Consider the following 17053-nt stretch of genomic DNA (forward strand, 5'->3'; position numbering starts at 1 on the left):
GGGGAACTGCGAGGGCTGCAGTGCGACAGGGGGCGGGCAGGCCAAGGGAACCCACTCTCCACGAGGCGCTCTCCTCCATCATGGGAGCATACCACCACTCCCAGGAGACGATGGCAACGGTACTGGGCAAGTTTCAGGAGACCCAGCGCATGCAGGAGGAACAGTATTTGGGGTTCAGGGAGGAACTCAGAACCATCAGCTCCGCCCTGGGCACCATCGTAGGGGTGCTGAAGGAAATACTGAACACTAAGAGGGACACTGTGGCACTACAAGGGGCCCCTGACACTAGAATGGACGATGAACTGCCCACGACCTCTGCCAGCACTAGCGGACAGGAGGCACCGCCACAGGACCACCACACCAGCACCCCACCTCCTGCAGACGGAGAACCACCCCGCAAACGGTCCCTGAGATCCAGGAACAAGACAGAGCACGATGCCAAGACATCCCACTGTTCCACTTTGTCACCCTGTCCATATTGAAACTGCCCCACTTCCTATGCCCATATGGGCTATGCACCTGTGAGACTAATAGTCTGGACTCTGCCATGGACACTCCTCTGCCATCACCCCTCACCATTTAACTTTCCCCTCTAATATTTTGTATGTAAATAAACACACCTAAAGCACCAAACGATCTGGAGTCTGTCTGTGATTTCGAAATAGTGTATTTGCAATTACAGTGACAAAATTCTCAGGAAATAGTAATGTCAACATACCTATGTCACACAGCTCTAGTCCATGAGGAATCTAAGCAGATGACACATGTTGGGACCCACATCTGTGAAACCGTAAGGGAAAGTGACAACTCAGTGACCATACACTTGGTGAAGTCGACAGATAGGATAGAGGTAGAAGTGTAAAAGTACATGTAGTAGGCAGGAATGTATTCTCACCTGTGTTTCAGTGGAAATATTGCTGGATGACTGAGTCCCTGTTGTCCATGTCTTCTTCCTCTGCTTCCTCCTCATCACTGTCCACAGGCTCCACAGCTGCCACAATACCGCCATCTGGACCATCCTCCTGCAGAAAAGGCACCTGTCGTCGCAAAGCCAAGTTATGAAGCATACAGCAGGCCACGATGATCTGGCACACCTTCTTTGGTGAGTAGAATAGGGATCCACCTGTCATATGGAGGCACCGGAACCTGGCCTTCAGGAGGCCGAAGGTGCATTCGATCACCCTCCTAGTCCGCCCATGGGCCTCATTGTAGCGTTCCTCTGCCCTTGTCCTGGGATTCCTCACTGTGGTCAGTAGCCATGACAGGTGGGGGTAACCAGAGTCACCTAATAGCCACACACGGTGCCTCTGGAGTTGACCCATCACATAAGGGATGCTGCTATTCCGCATGATGTAGGCGTCATGCACTGAGCCAGGGAACATGGCATTCACATGGGAGATGTACTGGTCTGCCAAACATAACATCTGTACATTCATGGAATGATAACTCTTCTGGTTCCTGTACACCTGTTCACTCCTGTGGGGGGGGACCAAAGCCACATGGGTCCCATCAATGGCACCTATGATGTTGGGGATATGTCCAAGGGCATAGAAGTCACCTTTCACTGTAGGCAAGTCCTCCAACTGAGGGAAAACGATGTAGCTCCGCATGTGTTTCAGAAGGGCAGACAACACTCTGGACAAAACGTTGGAAAACATAGGCTGGGACATCCCTGATGCCATGGCTACAGTTGTTTGAAATGACCCACTTGCAAGGAAATGGAGCACTGACAGCACCTGCATTTGAGGGGGGATTCCTGTGGGATGGCGGATTGCTGACATCAGGTCTGGCTCCAACTGGGTACACAGTTCCTGGATTGTGGCACGGTCAAACCTGTAGGTGATTATCAAATGTCGCTCCTCCATTGTCGACAGGTCCACCAGCGGTCGGTACACCGGAGGATTCCGCCATCTCCTCACGTGTCCCAGCGGACGGTGCCCATGAAGGACAACAGCGAGCACAGAGTCAAACAACTCAGCGGTATGTACCCACAGTTTACACAGAACACCATTCATACACAAAATCTGGCCTGTATGTGTGTTGAGAGTAGGCCTAGGTATGTGTGACGCAGTTGGTAATTAGGCCATGTGGGCCCCTGAAATGGCGGCTGCCTGACCTGTAAAGTGGGACAATGGGATGTGAGGTAATTGCGCTGGCGTTGTAAACCGTCGCAGTAGGCGGTCGAAGACCGCAGCGCAATGCTGCATTGGTTAACATTGGACCCTATGGGTCCCAGGAGCCAATGACAATGTACGCCGGCGGTAATGGTACGCACCGCCGCGGACGTGACCGACATTTTCTATCTGTTGAATCACTCAATACCTGATCTTCGACAGGAGAGGACCTACACTGCAAGTGTTGCTGTGACCTCGGTCTGGAAGAGACAATGGCTCGTGCGTCTGGGGAAAGGACCCTGCCTTCACATCGGAGGAGTTGGAGAAGCTCGTCGATGGGGTCCTCCACCAGTACACGCTACTCTACGTTCCTCCAGACCAACAGGTAAGTACACAGGGAGCATGTAGTATGGGCTATGCCTGTGTGGAGAGGGCTGGTTGTAAGAAGGAAGGGGACAGAGTTCTGAGTGCATGAAAGACGGTGGGTGCATGTGCCACATGGCAAGGGTAGGGATGGGGGCCACTCGCTTTGACGGCGTAGTTGGTAATGAGTTCTCTTCTACCCCTGTACATTTCATGTAGGTCAGCGTCCACCAGAAGAAGGATATTTGGCGTGCCATCGCCAAGGACGTCCGGACCCTGGGGGTCCACAAATAGACGGAGCACCCACTGCCGGAAAAGATGGGAGGACATTCGCCGCTGGAGCAAGAAGACGGCGGAGGCTCAGCTGGGGATGGCTCCCAACGTGGGAGGGGTGCCCGTCGAACCATGACCCCCCTGATGTTCCGGATCCTGGCAGTGGCCTACCCGAATTTGGATGGGCGCTTGAGGGTATCACAGCAGACACAAGGGGGTGAGTACACTCTCATTCAGCTTACTTTGCGCACAGTGGAGGTGTCTGGGTGGGGGAGGAGGGCTGTGGGTTTCCCTAGGCCAGGGCGAGTTCCGTAGGCTAGGCCCCTTCGTAAGGCATGGCCCTGTGGTCCCCCACCCCACCTCTGTAGAGTGCCAAGTACAGCTATTCATGCACCTGTGTCATCTATGTGTGCAGATGTCGTCCATAGCCTTGTAGGCCATTTCCCAGGAATTGCACTGTAGAGCCCAAGAGCGCGGCGTAGTGCAGGGGGCTGTTGTGTCTATCTTGTCCGCCAACGGTAGCGGTAAGCCATACACTCAACATGTCTTTCTTCTGTTTCCCCCCCACCCTTTTTGTGGTCTCCCTGTTCTTGTGTGCATTAGCATCATCAGGCGGAGGAGCAGTGGCACCGGAGCACAAGGGAGCTGCATCCCACATGGCCATGGAGGGCCACACTACGGACTCTGAATACACCAGTGGGACGGAGGGCGAGGGGAGCACCACGGCGGGGACAGGAGCTGCAACTAGCGACATGGACTCGTCATCCGATGGGAGCTCCCTTGTGGTGGTGGCAACATCTGTGCCCCCCGCATCTACAGGTACAGCCGCCACCCCCCCTACCAGCACCGCCCTCCCAGCAGCCCCTCAGCCTTCGCTGTGCCCGCTCACCCAGGAGGGTGGGCATCACATTCGCCCCAGGCACGTCAGCCCCTGCCCCTGTCACCTCTGCTGCCCTCAGTGAGGAGGCCATTGACCTCCTCAGGTCACTCACTGTTGGGCAGTCTACCATTTTGAATGCCATCCAGGGTGTAGAAAGGGAGTTGCAACAAACCAATGCATTCCTGGAGGGCATTCATTCTGGTCAGGCGGCCCTTCATCAAACCTTTCAAACTCTGGCCTCAGCACTGATGGCAGCCATTGCCCCTGTGTCTAGCCTCCCCCCTCCAACTTCCTCCACCCAGACCCAATCCCCTGTACCTCTGCCTATCCCAAGCACACCATCAGACCAGCCTGCACACACCACACCACACAAGGGAAGCTCAGGCAAACATAAGCACCACACATCCCACAGGCACTCACGCAAGCATCACACACATACAGACACACCAACATCCACTGCCTCCACTGTGTCCCCCGCCTCCTCGTCTCCCTCCTCCCTCCCAGTCTCATCTCCACTCACACCTGCATGCACTACCACTACAGCCACTACGTCCCGCACCAGCACACCCACCACCACACACCGCTCACACCCACCCAACATACATCCACCTCACAACAGCCTCCAGAGCATGCACCTGCACCCAAAGCCACAAAACTTACACCTCCTACAACCACCACCTCTTCCTCCACTCCCAAACCCCCTCCAGCTACCCATCCCAGTGTCTCCAAACAACTTTTCCTGTCCACCCTTAACCTATTTCCCACCACCCCAGTCCAACTCATAGGTCCTGAACTAGCACCTCAGCCACAAAATCTCCGGGACCAGTGGTGCCTGTTGTCACAGGTATGTGGAGTGCACCGGCCACCAGGCCAGCCAGTGTGTCATGGAGCCACAGCACAGCCAGTCCCCCCCGTGAAGCACCAGAAGTTGGCCAGTGCCCGGCGGGAGAGGGGGAAGACTCCAGCCAGCCAAGCCACTCACAGGGGACCCGGCTGTGACTCCTCCCAAGGTGGGGAAGGGGCAGAAGAAACCCAGAAAGTCTGGGAGGAAAATGCCTGTTTCCGCCGTGTTTTTATCCGCAGTGAATCCGCCCCGGAAAAGGTGCCGGATTGGACTGTTGTAATACTGTGGGCGGTACTTTGTCCTCCGCCTGTCTGTTGGCGGTTAGCGCCGTGGTGTTTGTTTGTACCGCCGTGGCGGTCGGAGTGTTGAAGTGGCTGTCTTTGTTGGCGGTTTCCACCACGGTCGTAATTCCAAATTTTTTACCGCCGGCCTGTTGGCGGTCTTACCGCCGCTTTAACACCGTCCACCAGGGTCGTAATGACCCCCTATGTTTCTTCCAAATGTTATTTTTATTATGGCGTCCTTTAGGGGCGTTTCCGAGCATTGTAGTCAACATACTATAATATTTGCGGAAGGAACACTTGCCCCATAATGCTTTGCAGGGCCTTACTTTCACAAAACATTTTTGCTCATAACTCAGTCTGTGGTGATCCTAGGACAATGGGACCATGCTCTTTCTGTCTACATCATTTCTGGATACCCACACTAGGTTAGTGGGGACCCCAAAATAATAATCCCCCACCATTCAATATCTTTTAAGTTTTCTCATGGCTAGAACTTTTGTTTTAGAGCTGGGAGAAGTTTTGTTTTAAAGGCCTTGTTTGTAATATCATTGCAGTAGGCCTGCTAGCCTTAAAAATGCCCTTCCAAGGCTTAGTATATGGGCACACTGCATTACTTTCTCCTTTTTTTCATGGGGTTATGCTCCCTCAGGGCTAACAATATGGTTACATGACCATGTTTCTTACAAATGATATTTTTGTTATGGTGCCCTTTAGGGGCTGTTTTGAGCATTACAGTCTAATGCAAAAAGTTTATTTCTGATAAAGGTTGATAGGATAATTGTATAGGTTTTGATAACCTCTCCTTATTACAATTATGATCACGATTCAGGCCAACTTGACATTCTTATTACACTATGACTGTTTGAACAATCTTGACATGTATGGGTGACCCTTCTAGTTTATTTCTCCTCTGTGCCTGTCTTGTGTCTTTTTTGGGGAATTGTGTTAGCCAGCCAGCAACTCTGATGGTGGGTTGGTGAAAGTGGTATACTATTGGAATTAGCATGGCAGATTTAAGTTGGGATGCTAAATGGCAAAATTTTCATTTTCTGCTGCCATAGAGGAAGAAGGTAAATGGAAGTGCTTTTCTTATATGCAGGGCCACTGGAATTATATGGCAGGAAAATGCAAAGTTATGAGGCAGGGTTGACCAATTTATGTGGCAAGAAGTATCCAGTTATGAATTTACAATGCCAATAGCTCTAACTCAAGCAAATGTGAGATCTACTGCATTGCAAATTGTTAGACCTGGCATCCTAGGTGGGGTCTCCCCAAACATTTTGCCTCTACTTCCCTGGTTCTTGCTGTCTGCTGGACTCTGTTTTTGCTGTTTTTGTTACTATGGGCAATTTACCACTGCTGACCTTTGCTAACGTTCAAGTGCTCCATATCTGAAATTATATGTGTAATTGGATTTTCCATAGCTGGCATATTTGATTTACTATTGAGTCCCTAGTAAAGTGCACTAGAGATGCCTAAGGCCTGTAAATCAAATGCTAATAGTGGGCCTGCAGCACTGACTGGGCCACCCACATGAGAAGCTATGTAAACATGGCTCAGACCTGCCACTGCAGTGTCCGTGTGAGCAGTTTTAAACTGTCAATTCGACTTGGACAGTGTACTCACTTGCCAAGCCTAAACCTTCTCTTTTTATTCATTTAAAGCACCCCTAAGGTAGGTCCTAGGTAGCCCCAGGGTCAGGGTGCAGTGCCTGTAAAAGGTGGGACATGTACGGATGTGTTCTAAATGTCCTAACAGTGAAATACTGCCAAATTTGTTTTTCACTGTTGCAAGGATTATCTCTCTCATTGGTTAACATGGGGGCTGCCTTTAAATATCCTTAAGGTGCAGATTCCCTTTGAGAGCAGCTAGAGGAATGGAGTTTGGGGTCTCTGAACTCACAATTTAAAAATACATATTTTGGTAAGGTTGGTTTTTAAAATTGTCTATTTGAAAATGCTACTTTAAGAAAGTGGGCATTTTCTTGCTTAAACCATTCTGTAACTCTGCCTGTTTGGGGATTCCTTGTCTGGGTCAGTTTGACAGTTGGGCTGTTTGTGAATCCCCTCTGGACAGTGAGACAAAGGGAGCTGGGGTGTAGCCTGCATATCCTGATGAGCCATCTGGGCTAGAGTGGGGGGAGGAGTGGTCACTTACACCTAAATGGGCTGTGCCTGACCTCACACAATGCAGTCTCCAACCCCCTAGTGTGTGTCTGGAGCCAGGCCTGAGCAAGGCAGGATCCTGTAAACAACAGATACTTTTCTATTAAATTGGGCAGCTTCAAAGGCAGAAAGGGGTATAAGTATTGGACCAAACCCCCCAGCCTTTAGATCACTTCAAGTATTCAAGAGAAACCTCTGCCAGGAGAAGAGCTGAAGGAGAAGTGCTGCCCCTGCCTGTTACTGACCTTTGTTGGGCTATCCTGCAGCTTCTGCCTGAGAAGGGGGACAAAGACTGGACTTTGTGTATATTCCTGCTTGAAAGGTATCTCCAAGGGCTTGGATTGAGCATTCCCCATGTTCTGAAGTCTCAGGGCAGTCAATGACGTCCCCTGCCAGCACCTGGACTCTCTGCTGAGACTCCTGTCCTGCCAAGTGGTGCCCTATTCAGTCCCTGGGCCCTTGAAAGGAGAAGCTGGTGGAAATCCAAGAAAATCCAAGAAAACTGACTTCGGACGACACCGGACTGAGCTGCTGCCGAATCCTGTGACGCCACCTGCAAGCAAAGCTGTGGTCCTCGCTGGAGTGCGATGACCCTACAGGCCCGACACCACTGCAGCCTCGCTGAAGTGCACGGCTCGGTTGAAGTCGCCACACCAAGTCGTGACCTCTGGCTATCGACTCAGATGGAAGTGAGCGGATCCAATGCTTCGCACCAATGCCTCTTCGCCTCCACCGTTTCACAATAAGGACCTGACACCTCTTTGTGACGCCTCCACTCCTTCGCTCTGCCGCACCAGAACCGACACTGCCTCAGATCCAGCGACACCGCGATCCCCGACTCCATGTACCACCTTGTTTCCTCCTTTTCACAAGGAACTGTACCTAGGGGTCCATGTGACTCCTTGACCGGCGCCATTGGAGTCAGATTGTTGGGAACGACTCAGTCACAATGCCATGATATCACCAATTCTAAGCATTTGTGTTTTTAAGCATTATATTGAAGTTTAATCTTTAAAAATTCATAACTTTGCCTGTGTATGTTGGGTGTTTGTCATTTTCCTCTTGTTTTGCTCAGATAAAGATTGGCTATTTTTCTAACCCAGTGTTGAGTCATTTTGTAGTGTTTTTACTGTAATACTGTATATTTTAGTACAAATACTTTACACATTGTCTCTGGGTTAAGCTTTTCTGCTCATGACAAGCTACCAAGGGAGTGAGCGGGGGTTAACTAGGTGTGTTTCTCCTTTGCCCTGACTAGAGTGAGGGTCCTTGCTTGGACAGGGGGCAACCTGACTCCAACCAGAGACCCCATTTGTAACACAAATGCTTGTTCAAAGAGGCAGCCCAATGCCTTATCGGGCGTATCTTTACATAGATGACTTTCTCTTTTGAAAATCGGTTGTGCTGGTAAATCATTCCCTTTTTGTAAGGAAAACTCACTGTAGAGCATGAAACCGATTTTCCCACCTAGATGTCCAGACACCAAGTGGGTGTGAACACAGTGACCTGGGGGACATGAGACAGAACAACAGCCTATGCAGTCCCAGCCAGCATCCTGCACAGTGTATTCGAGCAGCAGCTGGGCCCTTCCTCACCCTTCCGCCAACAGTACGCATGGGAACTACACCCTGCTTCTCCCAGACATGGGCACTTTAGTGGGGGGAGTTGCCCCAGAGTGCTCCCAGGGCTTTGATACCTCTGGGAGCTCAAGAGAGAGAGGAGTACAAGTGCACTGGTAATCATGGCGGATCACATAGTGCACCCAATTTGCTAACAGTAGCTTACTATTCCTAGGGAGAAGAGGATACTTTTCTCTATGCTTTCAAGAAAGGTGTTTCAGTGCGCCCCCCACCCCCTCCACACACACACACAATTGACATAATTCACAAGCTGCAGAAAAAGTGACTTTCAACTTTAACTTTCTGTAAAGTCGTGTGGCTTATTTGGATTAGAACGTGAATAGCCTTTGGGCTGAGAATACATTATTCATTAATCTGTTTACTAGATGATTTTCGTTTCTAGATGTTGTATAGATGTAAAATGCTGGATTATATAAATACTTCAATATTTAAGTCTGACAAATTCTTGTTTTGGTTAAAAGTGTGTAATACCATAGTATTTGACCCCTAAATGTGTTGGGGTCTGTGCTACTGTATGGAGCATTGTATTATTTGTAAATATTCCAAATGATTGAACAAATGTTCATAAATAAATCAGAAACAATTGAATACTTCTCTTGGAAAATGTAACTGATTTAAATAAAAAAGCTGTGAAAAAAATTGGATCACACAAGGTAAACATACCTGTACGATGAGAGACACAAAACCAGATATGGTTTAGAGTTAGCTATCTCTCTGCATTTAGAAACCTGTCATGTTAATAATAGCTGGTAATACTTGGTCAAGAAAGGTAGAAGGAACGAAAAATTATATATCTCACTGATTTGTTTTTTCAAGTGTGATTTAGGCCCACTTTTATACTCGGTTTGTGCTGAAATCCAGCATGGTGATGGGAGCTTTAAATAATAGGGCTAAGCATTATTTAATGCCTGGGTCTGGGCAAGCGTAAGGGGACCTGTAGGCATATTTCCATCATCAGAGAACATGGAAATTGCCTGCAGGTGCCCTTCCCTGGCCCCAGGGCCACCCCCACCTACCCCGACCCACACCAGAAGAATACCTAAGGATGGAGGACCCATCCCAGGTAAGTCCAGGTAAGAATTTGTTTTCACCAACAGCGCTCGGGGGCCCTCACCTGGGGCCCTCTGCATGGCACTGGCCCCAGTGGCCATGCCCAGGGGACATTTGTCCCCTGGGCATGGCCATTGTAGTGGTGGACATGCCTCCTGTCAATACTAAGACAGGAGCCATGTCCATGGGGGTTGTGCGCCAGAAAATGGCGCTACACTGCTTAGAGGCAATTATTTTGCCTCTAACCAGTGTAGTGCCATAATTTGGCACACGAGCCCCAGTCCCCCCTACGCCTCCCCAACCCTGTTAGTGTATTTTTCAAGGATGCTGGCAGGGCATTAGCACCGGATAGCGACATTCTATAAATATGGCACCCGGCCGGCGTCTTGGAATGGCGCTAGCCGGCGCTATACTTTTTCATGCAAAACTGTGCTAATGCAAATCTGCCCCTTCGTTTTGATGGTTCTTGACCAAGTTTTTATCCAAACCAACATTCACATGTTACTTCCATGTGTTTTCCACTTCCAGAGAACTCCTTTGCAAATCTGTTATGTTTCCATCAATTGCTGTGTATTTTCATACAGTGCTGCATTCACTGGCTAACGCGCAATTACCATTCTCAATAGATTTTGGTGATGGGTTTTAAATAGTCCTAAACTCATTGTTTGTTTTACTCCAACCATTACTCCAACCATTCTGCTTAGTCATTCCCCCTTGTTCTTATGATTGCTTTCTTTAGGCTTTATTTTCTCATCCTTTCTTTAGGATCAAACCCAAACAGTGGCCCACTCACCATATCGGTCCTCAAGCTTCCAGGGTGCTCTACAAGCCTTCTGGGTCCTCAACTCTGGAATAAACTTCTTCCCTACCTCAGAGCCTTATACTCTCATCTGGACTACAGCAAAGCCTTAAAAACCTTATTTTGCTAGCCCTGTCTCCATCATGTCTGCAGTTTATCTCTAAACCTAGGCCCATATTTACAAAGAGTTTGCGCTACTGGTGCGTCACTTTTTGTGATGCCCTGGCTGAGCAGGCTTCAGGGCCATATCTACAAGGCCAAGCGAAGCCACTTTTCATGGCTTTATATGGCCTAGTAGATATGGAGTGTAAGTCGCTGCGTTGCCTTACTTCGCATCACAGAGGCATTCCATGGGTGTTGCAGTGGGTGTTCCCACACAACAGCAATGGATTTTGACGTATTCCCAGATTTACAAGATTTTGTAAACCTGGGAATCTGTCAAAAGCCAATCCTAAGGAGAGGCATAAGGGTGGCGCAACGTGGAGAAATAGCATTATTTCTCCTGGTTTTTAATTGTTTTTGTGCAGGAAGGTGTCCCTTCCTGCACAAAAACAATCATCCTCGCGATGCAGACAGCATCACAAAGGTGCAAGGGTGACTGCGTTGGCGCATGGCAGCCCATTGTACGCCAGTGCAGGGGAAAATGACAGGAATGTGCAGTATCTAGTAGATACAGTGCATTCCTGCCCTTTTCTTTTGATGCAGGGCAATGCAGCAAGAAGGCTTGTGGCGCTGCCCTGCATCAAAAGTTTGCAAATATGGCCCCTAATTTTTAATCCTGTGCTTAGTCTGTTCCTCACAATTTCAGTTGTTTGTTCCTGGAGGACTCCTGTGGAGAATAAGTGCTTTCTAAATAACAAATCAAAACACTTTTGTCCATTCAGTCCTCACTTACCCTGTTTACGCCCCACACACAGGTGGCTACACTGCTCAGACAGCTTGCACTATACAGCTTTTAGAAAAACGGTGAAGAGAGGTTCTTAATATTGATTATATATAGATTTTCCATATGGAGTAACTGGTAGTACTCCAAAACAAGCGCAGATTATTGATGAATATGTAATTTTTGTCCTAAGACATGCTCTTTCTCATCTGGCCTGCTGAAAGCAAACTCGCAGTCAAGGTTTTGTCGTTGTTTCTTGTTGTAATATATGAATTTGCTAAAAACACAAAATGCCACAAATCCATTTGTGAGACTACAATTAAGAGAAAAGCCAGTTAGTGGGAAAACAAATTAACAGAAAAATGCTTGCATGAAAATATTAGAAAATAACTATGATTAGGGAAAAAATAATTGAGTGAAAAACCAATGAGAGAAAATATGGATTCCTTAGCAAATCCGGGATAGGCAGCATAATTTTTAAATTAAAACAGAAAACAAGAAGTAATAAGACAAAGATAGAGGGAGGCGTGGTGGGACAATGTTTAACAGGGGTGTGAGGCTATGGCAGCGGGCCCCCAGATAAAAATAAAAAGGAGGTTGGTGAAAATAACTACTTTGGGAGAAAGGAGGCGGGTTGTGAGGTGTTACTCCCAAAAAAGGAAAACAAGAGAAAAAGATAGATGAATTTGGGGAGGAACTTTGGAAGACAAATCAAAACCATGAAAAAAGGGGCATAGGAAACTCCAGAAAGATCCCCTTTTTCATTAATAATGGCACTTTCACCATGGAAAACACATGAATGCGTTTTCCAAAAATAAATAATTCCATGAAATGCATTCCGTCAAATGATAAATGCCTTTCATCTTCAAAATGTTGATCAACAATTTAGATGGAATGGTCTCTTAGTACTGACGATCTACAAATTGCTGTGGTACATCCAGTAATTGCCTAAGGTATTAGAGTCTGCTTGTAGCAGAGGTAGGTTTAGGACTGATTTCAGGGACTTTCAGCCGCAGCCTAAGGCACTGGAGGGTACGAACGAAAGGCCTGTGTGTGAGTCGAGGGACATCGGGTAGTACCCTAAGGTACTGAGCCCAGCTACAGCAAGACTTCTGTCTGTCTGGAGAGTCTTTAAGCAACGGCCCAAGTCAGTGTAATCTGCATCATGAAAGTGCTGAATTCAGCTTTTTAAAACACAGAATGCGTTCAAATTCCCGGATTTGACAGAGGATTTTTCAAGTGTTTTCTGTTTATTTAAATGTTGTGTCTTTACCCAGTGCAAAGTATGGAAACAGTAATTAGTGGTACTTAGCATGCAATATGAACAGGCAGTGCCAAAGCTGACAGGGCTAGCTTGCATTTCCAGTTACTTGCTTATTAGTTTTGTCAGTGCTTGTTTTAAACAAAATCTTACCGGTTTTGCTTAATGTTATTTTGTGAGCCTTTTCCTTAAATCAATCACCTGTTATTCCCTTTCGGTAAATTGAATATTGAGGATGAACAGCCATGCTTTTATGCCATTAAGAGTTGCCTTAAACTTCAGGACACCAGTCTTTCCCATACATGCCCATGTACCTCGCCATTTTTTGTACTCCAACTTTGCCTTTGATGAGCTCCATGACATCAAAAGTTGCCTTGACGGCCACTTCGGCAGCCTCATAGTGAAGATAGCCATGTGAGGACGTTTCCATATCCTTGTTGATGCCACCGATAGGCTCGTTATCACTTCCAAAGTCAGTACTTCCCCCGTGACTGCATTTTCCTATGAGCAAAAATATATTGATCAAGGGAGGATGTCAATACGTATTGTGAAATATTATTAATAATATTATTACAAGAATTGTTTATGTGTGAGAACTCTCTTCCATAAAAACATACTCAGCATCCAATTTTCAGGACATATAAAAAATGACATTTAGAACTAATGTAAACAGTTGATTATAAAATGTTCTGGTTAAAATAACAATTCATTTACCGACTGCAAAAGCAAATAAGGTACTGTGAATTTCTTGAATTGCTATGATTTAAGAGCCAATAGATGTTCAAATGCCCTATGCATCAACCGAATATAAACTTAATTACATTTGGGTTAAATATATAGCTTACGTGCCTTTAATACTAATAAACCTGAAAGCATTAGACATGCCAATTCAAATGGGAGGAGTTGTGCGCATCAACATCAAGGTTGATTAGGGATAATAATGACAATGTAGGTACTTTTTAAAATGTAGTGATGGTGCAGGGGACCAAGACCAAAAGATAGAAATTGAGCATGACATAATGAATAAAAACTATGTAGTAAATATTCTCCCATTTCAAGTTTTAATTTGAATTTTACCTCATTGAAGAAAGAGAAAGACTGAGGACCAATGCGGCCGCACTCCCGCCATGCCCATTTCGACATCCCCACTGGACAGAGTTTCCGCCCGCGGGCCCAGCGGGGATGTGGGCCGCAACATGGGAGCCGGGTCCAAATGGAGCCGGCGGTGTTGCGTCCGTGCGACGGGGGCAGTTGCACCCATTGCACTTAGACAGTGAAAAGCAGTGTGGGGCTCCCCTTTCCGCCAGCCTTTCCATGGCGGTTCCTACCGCCATGGACAGGCTGGTGGGAAGGGGAGTCATAATCCTGTGGGCTGGCGGATTAAAACCGCCGGGATGACCCTGGCGGGAAACCGCCGGTCCCGGCAGTGCGACCGCGGCGCTTCCGCCGCTGTCCTAATCCGTGAGTTTGTACCGCCAGCCTGTTGGCGGTACAGCCTCCAAAACAGCTCTGGCGGTCTTTGGCCGCCAGGGTTGTAATGAGGGCCTTAGTGTTTAGGAAAGTTTGTATGCCAGCAATGATTTCTTCATAGTCAGTTGCGTTATTTGACTAGCACTGATATAAATCGTATTGCCTGTATTACATACCGTAATTATATTTCTTTATTTTTTGTCTCGATCCATGGCAGATTTCGCAAACACTATGTTGCCACATTATGATTACCATTAATTGTCAAGGAAACTATTCACTTTTTACATGCACACTGACTTTTATGTTAAAGGGAGCACAACCCAAGCACCCTAAGACTTCCTTTGCAACTCTGCCTGCAGAGGTGGTAAAATTAGTGACTGAAATACAGCGCAGCACGTCCTTATGAACGTCGGTTGGGGCTGCCTTTCCTTGTTTTCTGTCATTTGTTTTGTTACACTAAAAGTGAACAATAGTACATTATTCACTTTTAGAGCAAAAAAGATGGAGTCCAATTAACTGGAATATGACCTTCCCTGGCAGATAAGGTAAGTAAAAACATGCTTTAAATGTACTTTGTATGCATGCTTGCTGGTGAGGGTGTGTTTATGTAAGAGAGAGTGTGTGTATGTGTGAATGTGTGTATGTGAAAGCCAGCGACGGCTCCTCAGCTATGGCAGAGGAGCATTCCACCCCCCCCCCCCCACCACCACCTCAGCAGCTGCAGAACTTTTAAAATAAAACCATAATACACTATGTTTATGGTTTTATTATAAAACGGGAAGGGCCATGGGTGATGACAGAGAGCACTCCTCCTCAGTGCGCATGTATGTTTGGCCGGCTGTTTGGGGCCGGCCAAACACACATGTGCACTGAGCTGTCTCCAACCCGGCACTGAGTTGCTGGGCTGGAGAGCGCAGGCAGAGGCTCCCACACAACCTTGGAGTGCCAAGCCAGGGTGCTCCATCCAATCCTAATTGGATCCTAAATGTCACTTCCGCCATCCCTGGCATTTTGGTGAATTTACGTCCATGAGGAGGTGGTGCAGTTTTTGCCTGATATAGCTTTAGCAAATGTGCTACACTTAGGCCACAATATTCCTGACTGAATCGCTTCCTTTGCACTATTCAAAATGTTACCCATAGCTCTATTTTCGTTGAAAATAACTTTATTTATAACTATCAACTTCATCTAGCCAGATAGCTTTTTCTTGTAGGTGACAATGTTGAGTAAAATATCGAGGATAGATGAGAGATCCTTAGAGACAGGTTGAAGCAGAGGTTCTCTAGTAAGGTGTAGTTTAACTGAATCCTGACACTTTTTTGAATGGCCGGCCCTGTCCCTTGAAGTTCGATAAACACAAAGGGAGAAAGAACGCTGTAATCCCAAGGAACTAGGGTAATAAAGTCATTATTGTAAAAAGTGTTTCCAAGGCAATCATTTATGAAAATATAGTTTTGGTAGAAAAGGTAATTCCGACTCACACAAACTGTCACGAGAAAAGAAATACAATGACATTTCCAGATTTAATGATTGGATTAATAATATTCAAAACTCCTCATAAGACAATTTGAATAAACAACATGGTGTCACATGTGACAGCGCAGTGAAAAATTGATCAAGTTAAATAACGTGGATGAATATATTCATACAGCAGGCAAACAAAAATATTTGTACACAGGGTAAGAAATTAATTAACCAGCAGGACATAGACTGCGTACGGGAGAATACAAAATTTCGTAACCACACAATGCTGGTAGTCCTTTCACTGCATGAACAATTGGTTGATATCAAGTCAACGTTTCGACCCAAGGTCAGTCAATCCGTGGTACAATCTCGAATCAGTCAGATTGCCCCCAGAGGAGGAAACAATGCAGCTGATCTCTGTGTGCTCGTGTCCTGCTGCGAATACAGGGGAAAAGCCGGGTATGTCCCTTTCTGGGTCAGAGCTGCAGTGACAGCATTGTTTTTCAAATGCAGAGATGGAAGTCTGCTGTCGCTCATGGTCCCTCATCTCTGCATTTGAAAGGGGTCACACTGCAAATTATGCCTCACTGTACCTGAGACATGATTTCTGTGAATCATTGCAAATGGGTGTTTCTGCACTTTGCCAGATTAGTACAACCAATGAAGAGCTAAAAAAAGGTTAGGGGCCGTCACAGGGTAATACCAAAGGCTGTTTTTCAACCTAACCCTTCATACATAGGGCCCAAAATGCGCCATTTGATATATTTTTCTTACTTAATACCATACTGTGCTCATTTTGGTTTTGCTATGTAACTTTGAAGTTCTCTTTTTCTTTTTAGGTTACACAGGTATGGTGCTTGCACCATTTATGCCAAACATATTATATCTTATAGGTACCCTAAGGGGCCTGGGATCAGCCTCTTTCAGACATTCGCTTCTTATTCTCCAGAGTCTTCAGCTCCTGGCTTGAGACGTAGTCAATCACAGCTGAGCTCAGCTCACAGTAAACGTTCAGTGTGTTGCAATATTGTCTTTTTACAATGCATAAGAGCCTATTTGAAGTCTCCGAGCGCCAGGGAGCAAGCAGTGACAAAATCATCTAATGACTGGATGCTGCAGACGCAACTCCTTTTTAGGCCCGGAAATACCTCATGCCAACGACCTTCATCAGTCATTGGATTGTTTGCTTCGATTTTAGGTATTGTCTTGGAGGGTTGTCAATCAGTTTCAATATCCTTCCATGTCAATTTGTGGACTTACTTTAAAAAAAAAAATCTGTCAGTCACTTTAGGTAGTGATGGGTAAAAAAGTAGTGATTTCATTTGTATTAATTTCACATATGAACATGATGTATTATGTATTTTGGAAAGCCGTTTCTGCTTCTCCAAGTACATATTTATGACACCACTTTTGCCTGTGTCATTTCGCCCACAGGGAGAGCTTCAATAAACCCACTTGAAGGCGGGGCAGGGAAGGCATTTGTACTGCAAGGGGTCCTTCATGAGACTGCAGTGGTGGACTTAGTGGGGGTACGGGGAGGTGTCAAAGGTGCCATGGCCCTTC

At 46.8% G+C, this 17053-nt stretch overlaps 1 protein-coding gene across 1 annotated transcript in view; it reads right to left on the minus strand.

The window, feature by feature from the left end:
* LOC138292040 (von Willebrand factor A domain-containing protein 7-like) overlaps positions 1 to 17053 on the minus strand; it is a 344708-nt gene that overhangs the window by 125320 nt on the left and 202335 nt on the right. Inside the window, exon 6 of the mRNA XM_069230371.1 lies at positions 12871 to 13057. Coding sequence (XP_069086472.1) covers positions 12871 to 13057 — 187 coding nt within the window. The remainder of the gene's footprint in view (positions 1 to 12870; positions 13058 to 17053) is intronic.

Source organism: Pleurodeles waltl, chromosome 4_2 (genome assembly GCF_031143425.1).
Source record: "Pleurodeles waltl isolate 20211129_DDA chromosome 4_2, aPleWal1.hap1.20221129, whole genome shotgun sequence".
Classification (NCBI taxonomy): Eukaryota; Metazoa; Chordata; class Amphibia; order Caudata; family Salamandridae; genus Pleurodeles; species Pleurodeles waltl.